The sequence below is a fragment of the Giraffa tippelskirchi genome, chromosome 4 (genome assembly GCF_054371585.1).
Source record: "Giraffa tippelskirchi isolate mGirTip1 chromosome 4, T2T-mGirTip1v1.2.pri, whole genome shotgun sequence".
NCBI lineage: Eukaryota > Metazoa > Chordata > Mammalia > Artiodactyla > Giraffidae > Giraffa > Giraffa tippelskirchi.
Window position 1 is genome coordinate 12001062 of NC_137278.1, and position 15502 is coordinate 12016563.

The following is a 15502-nucleotide window of genomic DNA, read 5'->3' on the forward strand; positions in this document are numbered from 1 at the left end:
AATTTCCTGATTGTGGTTATGTAGAAGAATATCCTTGGTGTTTATGGATGACAGGGCATAATATTGGTAATCCACCCTCAAAAGGAAAATAAAGGTTTTCTTTTTTTTTTTGTAGTGTCCTAAAATTCTTCTGTAAGTTTGAGATTGTTTCAAAGCAAAATTAAACTTGTGTGCCTGCACATGTTCATTTCTACCCTCTGAGAAATTTGAGTAATTTATGAATTCAGATTGAAAACATGATTTTAATCTGGGCTTATCCTCTTTTTCCTCTCCTTTAAATTCACTAACAAAGACAGCTGTGAACAACAGTGAGGGCTCTGGGTTTGAACACAGAAAACCTGTGGTTATCTTCCAGCTGTGCAGTTCCCAGCTGGCTGATTTGAGTCAAGTTGCTTTACCCTTCGGAGCCTTAGTTTTCGGTCTGTAAAGTGAGGTAGTTGTGAGGCTGAAAACAGCTACCAAATGGGTACAAATGTAAGCTTATTACTATTTTATCACCACAGAATTCCACAGGGTGGGAGAAATAGCTTCTGGATGATTCTGTAAGCAATGTTCTTTTGAGCATTTTAAAGGTGAATCTGTTTTCAATCGAATAATTTGTACTGCTTTATGTTTCATCCTGTGGCTCGATTTCACTAATTAAAATGCACAGCCACCATCCTCTATTGCATGCTGTTGTAGTAGTTCATTTTTAACTTTCCATAATTGGAGGCTGCTGTGTGTATCTGGTGAACACTCAATAAAATTAATTGAGGGTAATGATGATAAAGACAAGATCTATAGTGTCATCGTTACTTCTCCCTACCACCCCCGCCCTGTAAGCTGGGATTGTTTGCATTTAAAAGTTGTTGCTATGGAGTTGAGAGGATAGATTTGCTGAGAGCTTATGGTATATGATCCATAAAAGGCGGTCATGGTAGGTGTCTCACTGAGTAGAAAATGTCAAACTTGGTGTGGGAGGATCTATTTGGTTCTTTTATTGAGCCATAAGCACTGTCTTTTGTCCAACTCTACTTGAATATCAAACCTATTTCTTGTGGGGCCAGCACTTCCCCAGCCCCCTCAGTCATGAGGGCCCATAGTTCACTCTGTGCCCAGACCTCCCTGCAGATCTCTAACTAAGGGCTCAGTCTTGCCTTTGTTGCTTAAGCCTTTTATTTCTTTCAGGAGAGTCAGTGGAATGAACTTCTTGAAACTCTGTACAAACTTCCTATCCCTGACCCAGGAGTGTCTGTTCATCTCAGCGTGGTAAGTGGGGGCAGAATATTAGCAATCACTGAGAAACCATTCCATTATTAACAATAAGAAAGAGCCAAATGAGACTGTCTTTTTGTCATATGTACCTTCCCCACCCCCAAATACTCTGAGATCTCAAGACAGGCCAGGGAGGTGTATTTCTTTCTTTCTCTAGGATTTCATGAGAGGGTTCCCAAATGCCCCCATGCTCCTCTCTTCCTGGCTGTCATTCCATCACTAGCATCTCCTGGATGGCAGGTGCTGGGCTTGGAATGAGGCAGCCGACCCTTGCCTCCTCAACCCCTGTCCTGGGGTTCCCTGCCTCATGCTTCGCCTCCTCCACCCCATGCCCCCGCACAACACTGCTGAGTCTGTGCCTTTGCTGAAGCCCATCCTGCTTCCCCAAACCTTCAATACCACCTTTCCCCTGTTTACCAGGGTAACCCATACTCATCCTTTAGAACTCAACTCAAATTTTTATTCCAGCGAAATCCTCCCCTCACACCCCCGAAGGCTTAGGTAAGGTTTTCTTTTTTTGTCCCAAGCATCTTGTACACTTTGCAGTACTTAGTCACAACACTTTGGAACAACCCGTTTTCCTGTCTCCCCCACTGGACTGAACGCCCTCTCTTGAGGACGGGAATGGAGACTGCCTAGTACAGTTCCTGGCCAGATTGTTTCCTTGAACTCTCTTATATACATGCTGTGTGGTCTGGGTAGAAAAGCCTCTGAATTATAAATTGGGAGATTTCAATCCCCAAGTCATAGTTTTGGCCTGAGTGATCTTAATCAAAACCTTTAACCTCATGGGCCTCAATTTCCTCATCTATCAGATAAGGCATAGGATAAGAAGGTTTTTTTTGTTTTTTTTTTTTTTTAATATATTTTAGTTACTGCAATTCTCTGGATCAAACGCTAGTCATGACCTTCTTCAGAATTCTCAGGTGGACACTCTTTGGCCAGTTATTGATTATCCAGGGGCTATTTCCCCAATGTTGTGGGGTCTGAATGTTTAAAAAGTTTTGTCTTTCAGCTTCACTAGAAGCAGGTACAGTGTTGATAGTCAATGGTAATTATCTCAGTATTTGCCCTCTTAAAGAAAATGAACATGGAAAGGTTTTTTATGATGATCACATTGAAAGCAATATTACTGCCAATAACTGATAATACATCTACTATATACCAAGTTCCTAATTTATGCCAAGTATGTATCTCTAATGTTTAAAACAACTCTGCAAATAGATATTGGCATTCTTATTTCATAGTTAAGACCTAGAGAGGAAAAGATACTTGCCCATCCAAGGTCGTATGGTTAATCGGTGAGATTGGGGCTTTTAAACCCAAGCCTATGTTTTTTTCCACTAGGCCATGAATGTTGAAAGAAAGGAAGGAAAGAAGGAACTGGTAGAGGATTTTGCTCATTGTAATGGAGCAGGGGAGGGAAAGAAGCCTTTTCCAAGAAATATTGTGTAAAGAAGAATGTCTGAAAAAGATGAAGAAATGAGCTTTAAACCTGCCCCACTCCTTGCTGCATAGCTAAGCACCCTTGCCTTTGTCTCTGTCCCTTTTCCTAAGCTGCTTGATCTCACTGCTTCAGTCTGTAATGACATCCGACAGGTAGCTGGGGAGTAGCCTGGCTGGGTCACCAGCTGCTGGGGAGGAAGGGCCTCTCCTTCCCCTGAGTGGCTGCCAGGCCTCAAGGACAAGCCATTGCCGGGGCAGGAAGAACTGTTAGAAGGTGCAGCTGTTTCATGCCAGTGGTTTCTAGGAATGTTTCTGACCTCCTCTGGTCCCAGCATTTCATGGGCAATGGAGCAAGACAGAATCTCAAAGGACAGCCTGGGGACTACTTGGTTTTGGGATTGCATGGGCTCACTATTTGCAATCTGCTGCATTTGTAAAGGCAGATATTTTCTTTTTTCCTGTTCACAAGGAATTCCTCTCTATGTGTTTCATTTCTGAAGAGTTAGTCTCAACTAGATTATAAAGCCTGAAAAGATGATAAAATGACAGTCTTGGACTTTTTGTCTATAGTCACAAGAGAGTGTTTCTGTGTGTCTGCTGTAGGTGATTGAGAAAAATTGGAATATAAACTAACAATTGAGAATGGTGATAATTTTCTATTAAAATACTATTGATGGAATGCTAGGCACTTCACATATAAAACATTTATTCTTCACAACAGTTGTTCTGAGCAGTTCCCATTTACAGGTTAAAAAAAAATAGTGTCTCAGCTATTAAGTGGAATTGCCTACGATCACATAACTATTAAGTAGCTGACTCTGCAGTTCCAGTCCTTTCTCCCTCACTGTACTAATCCTTATTCAGTGACTTCATCATCATGTGGACTGCCGTTACTGAACATTTCCTGGGACTGCCTTCTAACAATTTGGTATAAAATTCGGTATCTCATGGCATTGAATTTAACCTTGTATTTTACTTTTACTATTTTAATCTTTGTTCTTGAGTTGACTTAATTAGTTTCCCATAACTAATATGCTACATGATCTCTACTATAATACTTTTATTATTATTATTTTTAATTGAAGGATAATTTCTTTATTGTGTTGGTTTTTACCAAATGTCAACATAAATCGGACATAGGTTTACCTATGGCCCCTCTATTGTAATCCTTAATATATAATGTTTTGGCACAAAGACACAGATTTTGGAATAATGTACTACAGAGGATGTTTTCTTAAGTTATCTTTTAATATTTGTTGCTTTTTACTTTTCAGTGTATTTAATTCAAATAGCTTTAGCTATAAGTTGCTCATATAAAGCACAGGTATAACAGTCTGTTATCATGGAAAGAACATAGCTCTAGTTATGCAAACCTGGTTTCAGTCCTAGTTCTGTCACCAACTAGCTGTAAGACCTTAAGTCACTTCACTTCTCTAAGCCTTAATTTACCCATTTGTAATATGGAGATAATTTCTTAAATTTTCCTATTGAAATTAGAGATACTGCTTATAAAGTACCTGGTGGTACTTTATACATGGAAGGTAAAGCCTTCCATGTAGCAGATGTTCGTAAATATCTGCCGAATATTAGAAAAATACCTTATAATGTTATTGTTGGCCTTTTTGTTATTGGAAGCCTTTCATTTTAGGAAGCCTGTGCAACTCATTTTTCCAGAGACTTACTTATTTTGTAGCTATCCAAGAATGGGGGGTGGGAACTTCCTGAAATGTTACTTGGGGGTCTAGGTTTGAACTTAGGCCATGGCTAAGCTGACATTCTCTGTATGTGACCTTTCCTGGCCTTTGCACAATCCCTTCTTTAATTGGCCAGCACCAAGCTCTTTCCATTCCTGCTTGCCATTGTTCTCTAAGTCTTTAGTAGCACAGAGGAGGTGTCATCAGTTCATCCTATTTTCATTTAACTCAGAGACACATGCTTGTTACATGCATGGAGATGTCTCTCCTTGAAAGTTCTCTGAACAGGTCAGGGTTTCAACTCCACTGATTCAGCCCCCTTCACTGGAATTTACGCTGGAAGTCAGGAGGTTTACTTGGAGAGCATGCATAGTTGAGAGACGTTCTCCACTGTTAGACATCTACAGTGTCTCAGTGCAGCAGTCCCTCCGCTGGAGCTGTCCTTAACATCCCTTGGGCCTTTGGGACAGATTTGGCCCACAGTTTATAGATGAGTATAATCTCAGATGCTGAAATTAAATTGCAGGTTTGGTTGGTAAAGACCATTCATGAGTAAAGCTAGTGATATTTGGTCCCTAGAGTCCACATGCTTCAGTGAACAATAAATTATGAAGTATGCAGCTTTCATGTGTTCAGTAGCCTGAAAATGTCATATGAGAAATTAGCCTTTAACTTCTTTGAACTGTTCTTTTGTATTTCCCAAAGATGTTCCTCTCTCATGGAAAAGAACTCCATCTACCAAACAGTGATTAAATATATCTGGCTTTAATCCAATATTATCCAAAGAAAATATTCCTTAGACTATTCTCTATGAGTGAAACTCTTGTTTCTTTATTTGAGTGAGGAATTATCTTCATATCATTTACCTGGTTTGTGAATAATGTGCTTGTTGCATACTTTTGCAGGAATAAATACATTTTGTTTTTCTTTTCCAGCATTCTTACTTTACTGTGCCTGATACCAGAGAACTTCCCAGCATCCCTGAGAATGTAAGTACTTGGGCAGATGTGAATTAAATGTTTATTCTTCATTTTTTACTAATTTTGAAAGAAAATAAAGGGATATATTTTCCCATTATAAAAATAATACATTATAAAAGCAAAACCATATAGAGAATATGTGAAAAATATAGAAGTATAAAGACAAGGAATAATCATTATTCATACTTTGCAAAGGTACTCACCTGTTAACATACTGGCATTGTAGTCTTTTTAGAATGTATTATTTACATAGTTAGAATTACCTCCTATATAAGCATTTTGCCAAATCATTCATAATCATTTTTGTTGACTGCATAATATTTAATTTGCTGTGTTGTTTACTTAGCTATTTCCTTGCTGTTGTGAACTGAGTTGGTTTTACTTTTTCTTGTAAATAAAATGCTTTTATATAAAGAACTTCTTGTATGAAGATTTCTTTATTAGGGTAGATATACTCAAGTAGAATTGTGCTCCTACTATCTTTTTGTATTCACTTTTAAGAAAGTAAAGGATTTGTGGATAAAAGTGTGAGGACCCCCACCCCTGTCTCTTAAAAACTTAGCAGTGAACTTGAGTCTGAGACAGCAGAGGGTAATATTTTCCCCCTGAACAAGCTGAATCACATATCTAGTCTAGTCTAAAGACATATTTCAAAATGTTTTACTTGAACTGTACATAGTACTCTGTAGAGTTAAATACAGAATCACCACCACTAAGGCACTCAATTACTTTTTTAAGTTGTGGCAAAAGATACATAACATAAAATTTACTGTTTTAACCCTCTTTTAAATATATAATTTCATTGGTGAACACATTTACATTATTGTGCAAGTGTCACCAACATCCATCTCCAGAATTTTTTCATCTTTCCCAGCTGAAAACAACTCTTTAAACAACTCATTTCCCTTCTCCTCCCATCACCTGGCAAACACTATTCTGTCTGTACAAATTTGACTACTCTGCTGCTGCTGCTGCTGCTAAGTCACTTCAGTCATGTCTGACTCTTCGTGACCCCATGGACTGCAGCCTCCAGGCTCCTCCGTCCATGGGATTTTCCAGGCAAGAGTACTGGAGTGGGTTGCCATTGCCTTTTCCGTCTTTGTTGTTTAGGGTTGTCTTGTATGTTGCAGGGTGTTAAACAGCATCCCTGGGCTCTATCCACTGTAAGATGGTACCACCATCCCCAGCTGTGACAACTAAGAATGTCTCCAGACATTGCTAAAAGTTCACTGGGGGTGAATGACCCAGGTTGAGAACCATTTCTTTAATAACATCTGGCTTGCAAAAAATTTGACATCTCTCTTCCATTCTCCTGTTCTTTGAGGTTTATGCCTTTCAAAATGTTATCATTGTGACTTTTTCTGGCTGAGGGCTGAGAGTTGCATGGTATCAGGAGAGAGAAAAGGCAAATACATGTGTTAAATCCATGGAAATGCCCACATGTTTTAACTATGCTTCACCTATTAATAGACATTTAGATCGTTCCTAATGTTCTGCTGTTATAAATAATGTTATAATAACAATCATTGCCTAGGTTAAATTCATCTTTTTATTTTTTAATTTTAAGGACTGAGAATTCCTTAAGAACTGTAAGGTACCTGAAAGTCCTGGTAATTTCTCAATTTTCAAAACCACAACCGCTGAGATTAGAAATAGTATAGGAAAAAAAACTTCATCTTCTTCTTAGCCCCACCTCCAATTCCTTTCCGCACTGTATGCCACCTCCCCTGCCCCCACCATTAAAAAAAAAAAAAATTTGCATTCCCTCTGCTGATTTTGCCACTAATGAACCAATTCCCTGCGTATGACCCATTGTCCTCTAAATCCTCCTTTGCAAACCAGTAAAAGGCTGGCCTTGTTTGTTTCTAAGCAGGAATAATAAAAACAATCTGCCAGCCTCCTAACATACATGGTTCCATTTAAATCTTTACAGCTACTCTGTGAGAGGTAGACGTGAGCCTCATTTTACATGTGAGGACCCAGGGCTCACAGGCCTGAGGTTAGAGCCCAAGGTCTGCTTCCAAATGCGGTGTAGTGACCCAGGTTTGTAAGGAACCAAAGCATTTGTTTCCATTATACCCCCCTGCCTCCCTATAGTTGACTTTTGATATTCATGAGGAAAAAGGAAAAGAAATGATTTTTCCTATTTCAAGTATGAGATGAAGCAGGAAAGCTTTTCCTCTAAGGAGAATCTGAACTTTTGTAGGACCAATTTGTGTGATTTTTGACAGAGACTCACTATTGAGCTCTAGCCATGTTGAAATTTGCATTTTACTCTCTTGGTGATTTTTCAAGGATTAATTTAAAATGACTAAATTGCTGCATTGCAAATTGAAACAAGCAATAACGAAGGAGTTGTTAATATGATGTAGTCTGCTGGTGGAAAGAACATGAGTTTTGGAGACAGCCAGACACTGGGCTCTACCACTCTGGGGACCTTGAGATACTTATATTCTCTAGGCTCCTCATCTAATAAAGGAAAATGGGAGGAACAAATGAAGTATTACATGTAAAGTTCCAAGTTCAATGCCTGGTGCAACAGAGATACTGCTTTTGATGATCCTTTCTTTCCCTTCATCCTTTGGCTCTCCTCGAATTCTAGCCTTAACCTCTCTTGAGTTGCAGTGGAGGGCTAGGGTGCATTACTTCTTGGAGTTTGTCTTTTCTTGGTTTTGCTGACATTCTTGGCTGTGAACATCAACACTTCTCATGGAGTATATGTTTGGCTATGAAAGCCTCTTAGCAGCCACTGTTGACTGGAAATGGTACAAGGAATGGAGTCTAGGACTCTAGTGCCTGTCATGTGGAAGATGTTGTGTATACTATATGATTGTCTCCTCTTAGGAATATACTGAACTAAGAGAACAAGTAAAGAAAAGGGTAAAAGAATTGGGATATGAAACTTGATTCTGTCACCAGATAATCATATTCTTTGGATGATTTCAGGGAAGGGTTAACATGAGAGACAAAGGAGGTAGTACTGGTTGAACACCCACCATGGATCAGGTCAGGTACTATTAATATTTATTATATCGTGACATCTTTACAACCACCTCACAGTGTGGTTGTTATCCCTACTCTGAAGAGGAAATGAAGCCCAGAGATGTAAAGTAACTTGCCCCTAGCAACCCAGCCAGTCACATTTTGGTCAATCTGATTCTAGCACTGAGATGCTGCTGGGTCCCGGCCCTCCACTCCATGGCTCCCAGTACCTTTCTAAGAAATCACTCATCCTAAGTGTAAATTATATAATTAACTGTGTGACTGTGTGTTTAATTTCTCCTTCCATATGGACAGGGGTCAGTATTTTTTCAGCACTGACTCTCCATAAGTAACGCTGTACCTAGAACAGAGTAGATATTCAGTGTACATTTATGAAATGATAGAATGAATGAATTAGCAATGCAGTCACTCTCAGGAGAAGGAAAAATAGCAGTTCCTTTCACTTGGCTTTTGGGCCAGTGAGTCTGCAAGATGTTAATGAAAAGCAAATGTAGAAAATTAATTCTTTCCACTTTCAGATCCCTGTTGAAGTTAATTCTCATTATTTCTCCAGTTTCTGTGTAAAAATATTTTCTTCCTTTTCACTGAAAAACTATCACTATGTAATTGCTCTTCAGGGTTTTTTCTGTCTATCAAGCTAACACATGTAGGAGTGAATTTTATACAGGCAATAATTAAATGAGCATAAATTTTTATAAATTTTAAACAGTTGACCTGCATTTTTTAAAAAGTCACAGATCATGAACAGATATGTATTAATAATTACATTGTAAAGTGGCTGTATAAAGGATATTTTTAGTGGCCAGGTTTTGAAGTTTACTTTGGATTAATGGATAATCATATAGACCTTCTTTTAGAATATTAAACAAACCTGTCTTAATTATCTGGCCTGTGTCATACCAAGCGGTTAATGATGCGAGGGAAGCATTTAGAATGGACAGTTACATATAACATTGGCCAGACTCCGCTTTGTCAAAAGATGCACCATGATATAGAAAAGATTTATGAACTCGTTGTGACTTTCAAAAATAAACAAAGTTGAGGTGGTAGTAGAAGACCTATTATCAAGTACTGAGATTATAGAGAATTCCATTGTTGCCATTAAGAGTTGTCAGGTAATTGTTTATTCTAATGGTTTTTCCATTCACACAGAGGGATAAAGTTGACCTCTGGGTAAACTCTGCTTTCTTTCCTATAATATACTTCTCTGACTTGATTGCTTATGTGAGTGTGTGGGATTCTTTCTCAAACTGATTATTTTAGAATCCAAATTTATAATTCCTTTTTAAGAATCCTACACAACTAAAGTAACCTAAATTCTTTTTTAAAAATTGAGGATTTTAAAGATTTACATTATGGTAAAATAATCTGAGCAAGAGCTGTTTCAGGAAATAAGTTCCATGGGCAAAACCAGCCTCTTGTACTGTCTCTTCCAGACATAGTACAGTAAGTCTTTATCATCTATACTGTGTATGAAGCTGAGAGTGACAAAGACTAATAAAATGACAGACCGTGGGGCGGACTAGCATCTGTTCAAAGGCTCCAAGGAGTACCCAGCTTAGAGTCTGTTCTTTAGTTTGGGGATTATCTCATTTCCCTAAGGTACTGAACCTAAGATGCTTTTTCTCTAAGCTCCACTGTATCCCCTCCCATCCTGAGGCTCATTGCACCCACCCCCCATTCCCCACCCCTGATCACCACACCCATCCCCACCTGCTTCCTCACCCGGGGCGTGGATCACAGTGAGCCTGAAGTCCCCAGCCACCTGGATTGGCACAGCAACCAGCAGGGACAGCTAGCAGGCAGCAGCCATTATGGGGCTTCTCCTGGGGGAAATGGGGTTCTGCCAGGTGTCTTCCTTTCTTCTTTGTCTGGATTTAGAGCCACAGAGAGTTAGAGCTGGAAGGGTTCTTGGCCGCTGTTGCTTTGTGGAGATGAAAAGCCTGGAGAGTCTAAGGAACTTGTGCAGCACATGCCTCTTTTGAAGCTTAGCTTCCAGGCTGCTCTGTCTCTTGTTAATCAGAGACCTTCCTCAGAACTGAGCCCCATTCAGCCCGGGGAAGTGGTCAACTTCATGTCCCTGCTACTTAACCCTACAGAATGGGCCCATATAATAAACGCTAGACCTAAAGGAGGATGCTCAGAGGCGCGTAACTATATGCAACTGAAATAATGCTTAAACTCTGTGAATATAAAAGGACTGTTCTTCCTGAAGCCTAAAAAACATACTGGCACTGAGAAAACTCAGCCCTTTTGAGCAGAGACACTGGGAAGCAGTCCCTCTAAGCAAGGTTTTCCTTTTCTAGAAGATGAGTCACATGGAGGAGTAATTATCAGGGAATAAAGGAGGCCTTATAAAGGGGGCGGTTATTCCCTGATAATTGATAAGTGGCTTAGCCATGATGACATGATAACCCAGGACACTAGGCCCAAGACTAGGTAGACACCATGTTTGACAGGATTGGTGGTTGTTTAGAAGGACAATTGATTCTTCATCAAAAGACTGGACTTTCCCTTTAAAAAAAACTTGTCAGGCAAGTGGACAGATGTGGAGCACAGGAACCTGGAAGTCGGGGGCTTGTCCCAGATCCTTCCAACACCCTTTTCAGGTCTAACCATTATCAAGTCCTGGATTCCAGTTTACAGAGATCTGTGACATCTGTATGCAAAATTTTTATTTGAATAACTTGTTTTAATCATTCTCTCCCTGAATATGGCAGTAGCAACTGTTAGCTGCTTGCCCCCTCCTGTACATCCTCCACAGGACCTCTAAGGAGATTCTTCTGCAGCACGGATAGCTTATGTCCTAATCCTGGTGTGGAGAAAGTCTAGGCTCCCACAGGCTCTGAACCCAGCTTCTCTACCCCAGCACATTCCCTGCCCTGCACCCTGCCCTTCACTCCACTGACCTGCATAGAGCAGCTCTCTCCCTCTTGCCTCTGGCTGGAACATGCTTCTCCCTCGTGCCCTGAGTGAATCCCCTGTTGGAGGCTTAGAGCAAGTGTCTCCTCCTATGTCAAGTCTTCCCCAGCCTTCACCCCATATCCATCTGGCAGAGTTGAATCTTCCCTTCTCAGCCAGCTATGGAGCATGTTTAGCCAGCATCAGAGTTCGAAGCCCGGTGTGCTGCAGTCCATGGGGTCGCAAAGAGTCGGACATGACTGAGCAACTGAACTGACAGTTCTTGGCATACCAGGTTTCTGGGTCCAGTGCCACTCGTGGAAAGTGGGGATCATGTTTAGTTAATCTCTGCAGGCACAGCTCCCAGGGTTTACTAAGCACTTAGTAGGAGTCAGCAGTATTTGTTGACTAGCCGATAGGAGACAGAAATGGAAGATTGAAGACTTAATTCCACTGAAGCCAAGTGCTGGGAGAAAGTGGCATACCTGTGTATTTTATAAATACAAGCTCACAATATGTTCTGACTGCAGTCCTGACACAGGACTGCTTGCCACGGAAGCCTTCTCTTCTTATTCCACACTGTGTTCTTACCTATCTGAGAAATGTGATTGACCTGGCTGTGACATGTGCACCTGCCTCTATGTACAGTTCTCCTACCCCCTGCCCTAGTTACTTGATGAACAAACTGCCTATTTCTTTACATTTTAAATGAATGTAGCTTCAGATCCCTTTTAAAGCTACCTTGCCTGGCTTTGTGAGTCTCCAATGTCAATTCTTTTCCTGTGGGCCCTTCATCATTAGTAAGTAATTGGTCACTTCATCCAATTCAGACCCAGGTTTTCTGAAGTCAAGTGCTGCATTCTTCCTAACACACCATGCAAGCCCTCGTGTTTCTCTTATACCATCCTGCTCACACCTGAGCTAATGAGCTGTAGTCTTCAGTCAGTGGCTTTCTCCACTCATCGATTCCATCTTTCATCAAACTGCTAGATGATGGGATACATCATTTTACCCAAAGGGATCTCAGTCTGGTGGCAAAAACATACTTGTAACTGAGTGATTATAAGATAGGGACAAATTGTCATGGAAGCACAAAGGGCAGCTTGAAAAATGAGGAGTTGAGGAAGCCTTTCAGAAGGAGGTGACATTTGAGCTGAGTCTTAAAAAGTAAATGGATGTCCTCAAGGAAGGGAAAAGCATTCTAGGTGGAGGAAGCAATGGAAGTAAAGGCCTAGGGGTGTGAAAAGCATGACAGGTTTGAGAAATTGAGGGTTGCTGTAACTTAAGCCACCAGATGCTTAAAGGCAGGGGAAAGGAGGTCCCTGTCTCCGAGAGGTTTTCTTCTGAGATGAGGCTTGGTGGGCTCCCTCTGCAAGGGCTCGCTCTAGGTGTTCCCAAGGTCTACTCTGCCCCACAGGTGCTCCCAGGGCTAAGCGAGGTTCCCAGGCCTGTCGCCAATCCCACCCACTCCCCACTGCCGAGGCGGGTGGTGTCCCAGAAGGAAAGAGGCAGGGAGGAAGCAGATAAGAAAGACAGCTTCTGTTTAGACACAAATATCTTGGTAATCAGCACAGATGGGATGAGAAATACCAAAAAAAGTACATGACAGTTTAGAGAGAATTTGGTTAAATGTTACATATTTTTAACATACCTGTGTAGAGTTTTTGGAACAAGCACCTGAATCCTTTAGAACCTGATTGGGCTGGGGGTTATGCCTCAACCAAGTGGTGTTTTTGTTTCAGAAATGTTCCCTTCCCCATCCACAAAAGTATCCTTGTGATTTTTTTCTCCCACCAAAATAAGGCACAGGATTTGTCTCTGACGCTGTGTCTCCCTATTTGGACGGCAAGCTGTGTAACATATTTCTACCCAGCGTGAAGCTTCTTGGCAGACTCTTGAGGCCACGTTTTGGTGGCTTCAGAGTTATCTTTGGATCTGTCAAAAGTGCTAATGGGCTTTCTGGCCTTCTTTAAGCTCCTCATTTCTATTTTCTTTTTACTTCCATCCTCTCCTAAAAGAAAAATTCATGTAATTCATCAGCAGTTAAGCATTTTACTGAAATGCTCAGCTGAGGGCCTTGTATTTTTGTTTGCGAGAATAGCTCTGCCGTGTCACTGTCTTCAGAACAAACCCTACCCTGCCGTCATTAGCTCAGCACTCCTTATTCCACTGGGCAAGAGATACACTTGTTGACTAATTCCAGCTGACTTTCTTGTTTGCTTATTTTGTTTTTTGAGTTTGTTAAGAGGCAAATTGCTGTGGTGGTTAGAGCCAGAGTTTGGGGTTCAGGAAACTTGGTTTGGAGACTTGGCCCTTTCTAGCTGGGTGACCTTTGGAAGACTGTTTAACCTTCCTGAGCCTCAGTTTTCCAGTCTATAAAATGGAGATGATAATGCCTTTCTCAGGGTTGTTGAGAAGATTAGAGAGAACACAGGTAAAGTACCTATTGTCTGGCACATAAGGATTACTCAGTAAATAGAATAACAATTTTTAACAAAAAAAACTTTTTCTTTGGCCATACTTGGATCCTGCATTGTTCTTTCCAAATACAGATTTTTAACTATTATTTTTAGTGGTGTATAAAGATAAAAAACAATGGACTTGAATTTGAGGATTTCAGGGAGATAGTGATGGACAGAGAAGCCTGGTGTGCTGCAGTTTATGGGGTCACAAGAGTCGGACACAACTTAGCGACTGAACAACAGCAACAATAAAGAAAAAAAGCACAGATTTAGAGACAAACCTACCTAAGACTGAACAGTGCCTTATCCACTTACTGTATGACCTTGGTCAAGTTACTTCTCTGTACCTTTGTTTTCTTATCTGTATATAGAGATGATAAAAAAACTTCCCAGGTGACTCAGTGGTAATGAATCCACCTCCCAGTGCAGGGGCTGCACAAGATGTGGGTTTGATCCCTGGATCAGAAAGATCTCCTGGAAGAGGAAATGGCAATCCTCTCCAGTATTCTTACCTGGGAAATCCCATGGACAGAGGAGCCTGGCAGGCTACAGCCCATAAGGTGGCAAAGAGTCAGACATGTCTGAATACACACACACACACACAGAAGAGATATTGTTCAAGGAGTGACTTCAAGATGAGTGAGATAATATATGTAAAGCATTGTATATTGTAGATGTTTAAAAGTATTTAAGAAGGACAGTGTAATATAAGAGAAAGTATATGGGCTATGGTGTTGCATCAGGGTCCAAAACCTGACTCAACTGGTTGCTGACTCTCTCCCAGACTTAGTTTATCTATGTGTTGGAAAGAATAATACCTCATTGGATTTTTGTGAAGATTGCTTAAAATTACACCTCCAAGAGTACCTGGTCCAGTGCCTGGTATTTGGTAGGTAGTCAGTATGGGGACCTGTTAATTCATGCATGCTTTACTTACAAAGGTCGATAGTGAAACTAGTACTCAAATCAAACAATCATAAATCATAAGATAAGTGCCCATTCTTACTTCCAACCCATAATATTGTTGAAAAGCACTTTATGCTATTTTGCATATAAAATCCACCTGATTTACTTGAATTTATGGGTTATGGATCTTTCATCATTATAAACTGCAGCCCCTGGCAATAGTGTTCCTTCCCTCTCCAACCCCCTACATTTTCAGAGGATTATATTGTATGGCATTGAAAACCCGTAACGCTGAAGAAATTAGCATATTCATGTGTATTATTGAAGTCAGGTGGGTATAGAAAGGGTTGCAGAAATGAAACACATTACTTTTTTTTCCTGAAATCTGCAGAGTACCAATCTATAGTACTAATTAAAGGAATGAAACCCAGGCTACAGACAAAAGCTAGTTTAAAACACTGCGTTGTCACAACTTGCTGCTGCTTGTCTTCAATGGTTTTTCCCGTCTTTTGAGTGAAATACCTGGAAATTGTAGATCTTGAAAATTGCTTTACTTCCAGCTGAGCAGTTTTAGAGAATGTAAACTGTGGAGAAGGGGGACCCCAGCAGTGATGACTGGAGAGGAGCATGCCCGGCTTTTGCAGGTGGGGCCTTTTGGACAGAAACAGGCTCTGTGCCGGAAGCATTTTGGTCCCTGGGTACTTTCTTTTGATTATACATATGGCATGGTGCATTGGGAAAGTTCTAGGACCTGGCGTTAGAGCTGTAGTTCTGTCTTTGCCGCTCAGTAGGTTTTTTGACCTTGGTATCTCTCTTTTGCCTTGATTTCCTCATTTGTGAGATTGCAGACTTTTTG

At 40.6% G+C, this 15502-nt stretch overlaps 1 protein-coding gene and 1 long non-coding RNA gene across 4 annotated transcripts in view; one reads left to right on the forward strand and one right to left on the reverse strand.

The window, feature by feature from the left end:
* The window catches only part of LOC145545065 (uncharacterized), a 35926-nt gene extending 24386 nt beyond the window's left edge, over positions 1 to 11540 (reverse strand). The window contains exons 1-2 of the long non-coding RNA XR_014081846.1: positions 11287 to 11540; positions 10103 to 10248 (exon numbers count right to left, since the gene is read on the reverse strand). This is a non-coding gene — a long non-coding RNA (uncharacterized LOC145545065). The remainder of the gene's footprint in view (positions 1 to 10102; positions 10249 to 11286) is intronic.
* The window catches only part of DENND1A (DENN domain containing 1A), a 537858-nt gene that overhangs the window by 267085 nt on the left and 255271 nt on the right, over positions 1 to 15502 (forward strand). For all 3 annotated transcript variants that reach the window (XM_081588650.1, XM_081588651.1, XM_081588652.1), the window contains 2 exons: positions 1168 to 1248; positions 5330 to 5383. In XM_081588650.1, coding sequence (XP_081444776.1) covers positions 1168 to 1248; positions 5330 to 5383 — 135 coding nt within the window. The remainder of the gene's footprint in view (positions 1 to 1167; positions 1249 to 5329; positions 5384 to 15502) is intronic.